We start from the raw sequence: 8,415 nt of genomic DNA on the forward strand, positions 1-8,415 counted from the left end.
ATTTTGTCACACAAATGATAAAATTCCAGGAATTTATTGCTGTATGTATGCTTAATCCATTAATTTGTCTTACAGTAGTCATGAAGTGCCAAATTGTGTGCTACATTTAACATTTCCTGTATTCCCTTCCAAATGCCATTTTACAGTGGGCGTATGAAACAACGCAGCAGCAGTTACAAAACATGGCTTGAGCATCTCTCAAGAGCTTAAAAATAAAGATTTGTGTACAAGCTGAATAACGAGATGTCAGTTAACAGGTCACTCAGCAACTTTAATAGAAATATCTTTAGGTGGAAGTTTTGCAGTGTTAAAATTTACAACTCAGACTAAACATTCTCATCCCCACTGTAGTAACAAGATACTTGCAAAGAACAAGAACTATAGTACGTAAATGTCACACGCAAGAACCGCTTCATTTCTATCAGAAGCAAAAATTGCTAATTATAAGCAAGGACAGGCCTAGCAGGCTAAGGCTGTCAGCCTATATCAAAAACATGTATCTCCGAGTTTGGCAGTGGAATTCTATTTACCGCCTTGACTTTTTTTTTTTTTGGTTACATACAAGTACTCTTTCTCCCCTCCCACCACGCACACTTTATAAACCCCTTTTTATTTTTATTATACCTCCATATTATTTACAGGACTCCTAAAGATTAAGTACAAACTAGTATGAAATTAATGATAGCTTGCTCTTCAAATATGTATCCCATGGCTAAATAAATACCAAGCCAATCCAGAGTGATCTGGAGTTACGATTCAGAAGCTTGTGTATCTGTGACTCCAGATGTTTTCTCATTAACTGTAGAGGATTCACTTGATCTGTCAACAATAGTTGCCTTAGAAGTTGGGGTAGCACTATCCAAGGTGAGCGTAGAGGTCTGTTCTACATTTACAGTAGTGCCAGGGTTGATGGAAAAGCTTCCAGCTTGAGTAATGGAGGGAAGCAAATCTGTAGGCACTGTAGATGCCTCTGTGACCAAAGGAAGCAGAGGAACACATTTGGGTGGCATTGATAGAGGTGTTATTCCCATTAGATTCAGAGGTGGCAAGGAGGGAAGGGATGGCAAACCTAAGGAGAGAGAAAAAAAAAAAAAAAAGGCAGTGGGCTGCTGCATACCACAGACAGATCTGGAGAGATTCTCTGGTGCTTAAAATTTTTTTACCTTCTCTAATCTCCTATTTACTCTTGCAGAGGAGGAAGCTTTTTGAACTTAGTGTGAGCATGATATATGTGCAGCACTGACTCGGTAGGCTAGTTTCAAGCCTGACAATTTCAGAATTGAAGAATCAGAATAAACTCAAGTTTGTTTCTACCTCCCCAGAGGACGAGGTATTTAATGCATTAATCCTGACAATTAGATTTTTCTGGCATTCACTAACCTGCCAGAAACAAGAAGTTACCAAGAAACTTGTTCCATATAAGCTTCCAATTTCTTTTTGCTTGCTCCATGTGCACCTTCAGCAGTTTTGTTTTATTCAAAACCATAAATCTAGTATTAGTTTGTACTTTTGGCATTCAGTCAGGGTGCTTCGATCTCCTCATACAAGGAAACACCTCGTATTTTCTTCTACCGATAAAACTATATACTTTCATTCTTGGCACAATCTCTTTTGAGATCATATATCAGGTAATATAAGATGAAACAACTAAATACAGACACAGGTTTAGAATTAGTTTATCTAAAGACATATTCCCTGTCTACCTGATCTGGGCACTACCATCAACTTCCACCTCAGGCAAACATTCAATTTATCCTCTTCAGCACTCCACCAGATGGCTCTAAATGAGAGTGTCAAGGATCGTCAAGGAGAGACCCACTATTACAGTGTTTCAGTTTGCAGAAGCACATACCAGGCTGCATGATTTCTGGAACAATGTGTGGTGCAGGTAAATTAAGTTTGGACAGATCAGTCAGGTTGGGAAGCCCTGCTGGTAATGGCATCAGACCTAAGAGAAGAGTGGAAAAGTTACAGCTGAAAACTTATATTTTCTTTTTTTTCCTAACTGATTCTGAGATCTTATTGACCATTTAAAGTTATTTTATATTGCTTTATATCTTGATTATCATTTTTACATATAAGAATGCAAATTCACCTGAGTTTCAGCTTCTAAGTTGCACAGTAAAAACAGATACCTATAGCAGGAAGTCTGGACTAGCAAATACATAATCACAATTCTTTGGATTTTTCTGAGGAAAGCAGAATCTTATTTCAAGGATTTAGTAGGTTTGCATTCCAAGTTCAGCTTTTAACGAAGGCAGTTATTTCACCACAGCACTGTACCAGATGCCCTCCATTGCTAATTTGAATGGCAGAAGATAGTAATAGGATGAAATACATAGTATTTCCATCTCTAATATTGATTACTCTATTATTAGTCTTTTCTATTTAGTTCATAACTAGAGTTAAACACAAAAATATATAGGAAAGGCAAGACAAAGTAACTTTCAAAGTCAGGAAGGACTGAAAATAGAAGAGAAGCATATGATGAACACAACACACATCCTTCCATCATTGTGTTTGCTATGGAACGTCCTTCCGCTCCTGAATTTCCTGTCTTAGAAGACCTGCATTTCTGAGGCAAAGGCTCTATTCCTACTTTGTGTTTAGCTCACAGAAGGCTAATTCCAAAATAAACTGTTGATACTACAGTAATAAGACAGAGAGGAGAAAAGTCTTAAAGCAAAGCCACAGCACACAGATTTTGATTAAAACCCAGTCATCTTTACCTACCTGTGAATTCATTAGCCACAAAGGCCGACATAATCTGACTCAAAGAGCTTTCAGCTCAGCTACAAGCAGCTTTGGTTTGAACTTTTTTTAAGATCTGAAAAAAGCTGAACTTTGCACAAATTCACTCAAATTTTAAACCTCCTGTATATTTAATACTTACAATTCCACTTGTATGGCCATGTAAATTGCAAGAAATATCCAATAGCTTTTAAAAAAGCAATGATACTATTCAGAGAACAAGGTGAAAGGAAAATGCATATTTGCAGATTTTGGGGAAGAGGTGGGTAGGGGGCTGGGGAAGAACAGGACATTAACAGAAGCTGAACTTCTTAGTCGTTTGCTATTTTCTCTACACAGTACAAGATTAAAGTTCTCTGCCCTTGTTTGCATGCACTTAGCTCTACTACACATTTTTCTATGTCAGAGAGCATACCTCCAAGCATTACTTAAAATTTTTGGACACATCTTTATCTACTTGTCTCATAACATACAAAACATAAAATACAACTCCATCAGTGTTTCGGAATGCACGATCAAGTCCTGTACCAGTGCACCGACTACATGGCAAAATCCTACACAATTCTCATCTTACCCACTGTGAATAATTCTGGAATACTAGTGCTTGAAATGTTCATTATTATCAGGAAATAATGCACACCCCTTTGTAGACATATTCTTACTTTTGTTACACCAGTTTAAATTACTAAATAATTCAGAAACAGTAACTGCAACATACAGTTCTATATTGTTAGCCCTCTATCTATACTAGGAAGAATAATCAAGCTGAATATTAAAAAGGAGTTTCCTAAAAGGGAGGTTTTATGAGTGAAAGGAATGCAAAAAATAGGCAAGACATGCCTTCTCAGAGTTTTCTTCTGTCATGCTCTCTGAGTGCAAAGGACAAATCGGAAACTGTGAAGTTATTTGCAAAACTATTTTGCAACATACAATTTGTGAACTGTGGAAAGTAACAATATATCAACTCAAGAAATGTTGCAAATAGCAAAGCTAATATCTTCCTGAGAAATCCTGAATGCTGCATCTATGTACAGGGGGCCCTAAAAGGTAACTGATTCTAAACTCTGTTGCCAAGTCAGTCCTCTGTGCTGCAGACGCCTGTGCACACAATCTAAAACAAAAAATTCTTAAGGTTGAAGAGGTTGTATAGAGATCTTTAACATGAAATGTGTAAGTTCTATCAAGTTATACCCTCCTGCCCCCAAAAAGCGGTGGAAGAGACAGGTCTCTTCCCTTGCTCCCTTAAGATTTTTGTTTCAGAAATGTTTTAAGAAATTTTACCTACTGACCTGGTAATGTAGTTGCTGGGTTAACTGGTGGCACAGAGGTAAGGGACTGACTTACTTGTGGTGGTAATAATGGAACTGTTGGACCTGGTGGAGTATACAGGAAAACAACATTAGTTTTAAGCATACAACACTTCAGCTCCCTTCCTCAAGGAGTACAAATAAATAATTTTTTACTGGAGAATTACTATTTGCCTTAACCATAAAAAGTTGATGAAGAAAAGTAGTATTCTAAATAACATGCATCGTATTTCTGATACACTTTGTTTGCGATTATTTTGTTAACAAGTAGGACACAATTACAGTAGTCTAGCCTTTGTTGAGAAAAGTTTGAGGAAGAGAAAATTTTGTTCTCTTCTGCCTTCTGTTAATTGATAGAAACATCTGTGGGTGCAAAAAAGTCAGAAAACCCATGCATTTCAAGAGTCCATACTTCCATACTAACCTGTACTGAGAACGTTACTGGCAGTAGTTGAGGGAGAACTAATAGAAAGTCCTGAAAGACTCTGCTCAAGGCCTGCTGATCCAGGGGGTAATGTGGCTGGGGGGTTAACTGATGACAGCTGAACCTTATTGAAAGGAAAAAAAGAAAGTTACATCATTAGGGTTTGTTTCCACAAGAACCAACAGAAGCAGAAAAGCAATATAACATCATAATCCATTTCTACCAAGCCAAAGTGACTACAACTTACCTCTGTGAAGCCATCTTTGAGGGGACTGAGAGATGCACTAGGCAGCTGTCCTGGGAGAGAAATTTTCTTTCCCTCTTCAAATGGGCGTGTAGGTATCCTATGCAAATATCCATAACCAATGCCACATCCTAGGCTTTTAAAATATGAACATTTAAAAGTCAGTGAAGTGACTTTACAACTACAAACTCCATAGCTAGCAATGCCTGAACGACTCAAGATGCCTACAAGTTTCAAGAAAAGTTCTGTACAGCTTCCCCCTCCCCCCCAAACATTGCCTCATTTTCTATGGAGAAATAACCAATATGAGACAACGGAAAGGAAATTCTGTAGCTTTTAGCAATAAGCATTTAGCACAAAACAAACTTTATTGTTATTTAAACCAAGCAGCTCTATCAGGTATACAGCCTGGAATTCAGCTCATTTGTTACTTGCAGTCCTCTGTTCTGGCTTCTGTGCAATACTTAAAGAATATACTACAGCCTAATCACTATTTGAAGCCTAATGCAGAAAGCAACTGTTGCACTTTGTGCATTTTTGCACTAGCTAATGTACTGTGTAAAAACAGCCCCCCCCCCCCATAAGTAACTAAATCTGAATTTCAAGTAAATATGCTATTTATTAAAGTTGAAATGCCTTCGATATAACAACACTCTTTTCCTGTCTTTGTAGAAAAGTTAAGCAAGCAGCTTTTAGGCCAGTGCTGTAAGAAACTCAACCCATCCCCCTGCATCATACTGTCTCCTTACCTGCCTTCTCCACCCCAGGCAGAATTTGGAGTAATCACCACCTCCCGACAATTATCTGTGTCTGTGTTGTACACATAAAGTTTTAATGGCTTTGCTTCATGCGTTTCAATAAGGGAAAAGAGATCTTCAGACTGCAAAAGGATAAAAATGAGTAAGGGCTTTCTTGTCCTTATTTTATCATTTGACATTAGAAATGATCATCTTCCTAGTCCTAACTTTCTGTAACAGAACCTGGTAACAGCTACACGTTGCAGTTGTTGCAGTGCTGCTGTTTTATCACAAGGCCAACTTTAAAACGTGCTTTGCTAGTGCAACTAAGACAACATGTGGCACAACCCAGATTTCAAATCTGCTATTTGAAATATTAGAATACAAAAAAATGTTTCTATCTGGCTTCATGAAGATATTTAAGAGCAGTTTTTATTTCCAGAATTGCATTTAAGCGCAAAGAAGAGGCACCATGCCAGAGCAACTTCCTCTTTGCATTAATTACTTCCATTAGCACTGAACAGAGACACAGAACTGGGGAGGTTTCAAACTGCCCTGGTATAATTTTTTTCGTTTTGGAAAAAAAAAAAAAAAAATCAGAATCTTATTTCTATATACTTACCTCATTCATGACAGTATCCGCTCCAATGATATAGTCACTATGAGGTCTAAGTCCAGCTAATGCAGCAGGAGAATTTGGTTCCACTTCCTAGTTTTAAGATGGAAAGTGACAAAACACTGCGTAACTGTCAGCGTGTAGCAGAACAGTTAGGTGTGCATTTCACACAAGTTTTGAGTCAGACAGACAAACCGGTCAAGTTTCAACACAGTTAGTAGAATAGTCACTGAACTAGTGAAACAGTGGCTAGATGACAGTCTCTTTTGATACAGTTACAAGGAGTTCCGAGTATTATACAAAACCACCAATTTAAATACAAGATTTGATAATACACCCACAGACATACAGTTCTAGCTCAAAAGTCTTTCCAAACCCCAAATCAATGAAGAGAAAACAGACCAATTTGATCTCATAGCTTGTACACCCCCTTGCAAGTTACTTTTCAGTAAAAAGATAAAAAGTTTAGCAGTAAGAAACAGTAAGAAAAATACTTGGAAGTCCGTACATACCAAAACATGCCATACATTTTCATTGGCCCCATCAAAGCTGCAGAAACGAATGCTCACGCCCAGCAGGCCCTGCCCACCCCACATGTTGCTGGGTGTCACTGACGTTTCTCTCAGTTCCAGTGTTTTGCTGCTGTACACTAGCATTTTTACAGGTTTTTCAACGTTTGCTTTCAACAGGTCCTTGAGAGTATCATTGTCTTTATTCTGCAAATGTTCAAAGAAGAGCTTGGTTTAGTGTTTAATGCAGCAGACATCCAGTTCCATAGCACCCCTTTTGTATTTCACAGGTCCTATAAACACTGCATTATCAGAATACGTATCTACAGCTATTTTATAACAAGCTTCCAGTCCCTTCACAATTCTAGAATACAACTCTGGTGAAAACCTGGGATTTCACAGTAACAGGTCATGCTTTCCAAGCATGAAAGAAAGCACTTTAATTAAACCTGTGATACGATGCACCTTGCAGCTTTTCAGAGGTTTTCTTGAATCCAGCCGTACTGGTAGAAGAGCTTACCCACAGCTATGATGGCTTGTTGTCTCACTACAGCTCTGCTTGAAAACTTTCTCCCACAATTCCTGCCCAGCTAACAGCTTTGACAACAGCTCTTTCAATCAACCTGTTTTGACTGAAATGAGTTTGCAAGTTCTCACACAAGCAGTTTTACAGACAGGACTAGAGGGGCACTAACACAAGCAGCTAGTGATGGATCAGTAGGTAATACTATCTTCTGCTGGCGCAGACATCTGCAGAAAGCATGTCTGTCTGCATCCTTATTCTCCAGCTAAATTTTTGATGGAATTATAACTACAGGGTGAAGGAAATTAATTTCTGATGCAGTTAGGCCTTCTCATGTTAAATTAAGGAGAAATATTTTATATACATTTAAATAAAACAAATGTATTGGTTTACCCGTAAAAATAAGATTCTCAACATGTTGTTTATATTCAGAGTTATAAAATAGCAATACACTTACCAATCTTGAACCATTAATGGACACGATAAAATCAAAAAATGGCTCCAATCCAGCTCTATGCCCCGGTGAGTTTTCTTGTACCTAACAAAGTTAAACAAGAATTTAGCAAAAGTGTACCAATGCTGATTCATAGATTAGAATTACCTTTCTACTTGTGCAAGCTGTAGTTCTAGAAGCTACTGATGTTCATATGTATGATTTTAAAATGTTCGAATATAATCTTCTGGAGAAAAAAAAATCTCCCTTTAAAAAAAAGAAACATTTAAAAAGAATCAGTAATTTACAAATTATTGAGGAATGACACAACAGTAGCCACTCCCTGGGACAAGCACTGCTTAATAGCTGCAGCAGATAAATTGTATGTATTTCAATAAAGGAGATTATGGTCAAAGAATGAGCTTAATGAATTCTGAAAAAGTTGGTTAAAAAGCAGTATCCTTCCACAGAAGTACCAACGCTGGACGTTGCTTTTTATCTTATACTTACTAGAGGAAAAGGAGAGTCACGTCTGTGTACACACAAGTTGTTACCTCACGATTAAACATCACCTGTTGACATTCTTGAGACAGAGGGCATCTGTACAACGAATGATTCATTAACATACCAACAAGCTGCAAGAAAAGGGACCCGTGCAATTCTGCAGTCACGGCAGCTCAAATAATTCAACCACTTCCCTAGGACAAGGCCTAAGTACTGTATACACGTTGCTCCCAGAAGCTTAAAGTATGCTTCTAATTCCAAATAGAGTAACTGAGAGACATTTTGCCAGTGTTATTTTTTCACTATTACATGCATTGCTGACAGACAAAAGTGACTCCAATATGGCTATCAGATTTTTCCTACAGCC

General features: G+C 37.8%; 1 protein-coding gene across 2 annotated transcripts; it reads right to left on the minus strand.

Annotated features, from left to right (window-relative positions):
- Nucleotides 1–21: 21 nt before the first annotated feature.
- GORASP2 (golgi reassembly stacking protein 2, 55kDa) lies at nt 22–8,142 on the minus strand. 2 transcript variants are annotated; one of them, XM_010566987.1, is made up of 10 exons: nt 8,055–8,142; nt 7,569–7,649; nt 6,592–6,795; nt 6,086–6,172; nt 5,476–5,606; nt 4,730–4,862; nt 4,481–4,606; nt 4,041–4,125; nt 1,853–1,948; nt 22–970 (listed from the first exon to the last, which is right to left on the minus strand). In XM_010566987.1, the coding sequence occupies exons 3-10, from the start codon at nt 6,733–6,735 to the stop codon at nt 750–752; spliced, it is 1,023 nt and encodes a 340-aa protein (XP_010565289.1). In that variant the 5' UTR covers nt 6,736–6,795; nt 7,569–7,649; nt 8,055–8,142; the 3' UTR covers nt 22–749. The 2 variants fall into 2 exon arrangements, with proteins under 2 accessions (XP_010565289.1, XP_010565280.1); XM_010566978.1 differs by having other exon boundaries at nt 22–1,069; nt 8,055–8,141.
- Between the last annotated feature and the right edge of the window lie 273 nt (nt 8,143–8,415).

This window comes from Haliaeetus leucocephalus, unplaced genomic scaffold (genome assembly GCF_000737465.1).
Source record: "Haliaeetus leucocephalus isolate CR32 unplaced genomic scaffold, Haliaeetus_leucocephalus-4.0 Scaffold1, whole genome shotgun sequence".
Classification (NCBI taxonomy): domain Eukaryota; kingdom Metazoa; phylum Chordata; class Aves; order Accipitriformes; family Accipitridae; genus Haliaeetus; species Haliaeetus leucocephalus.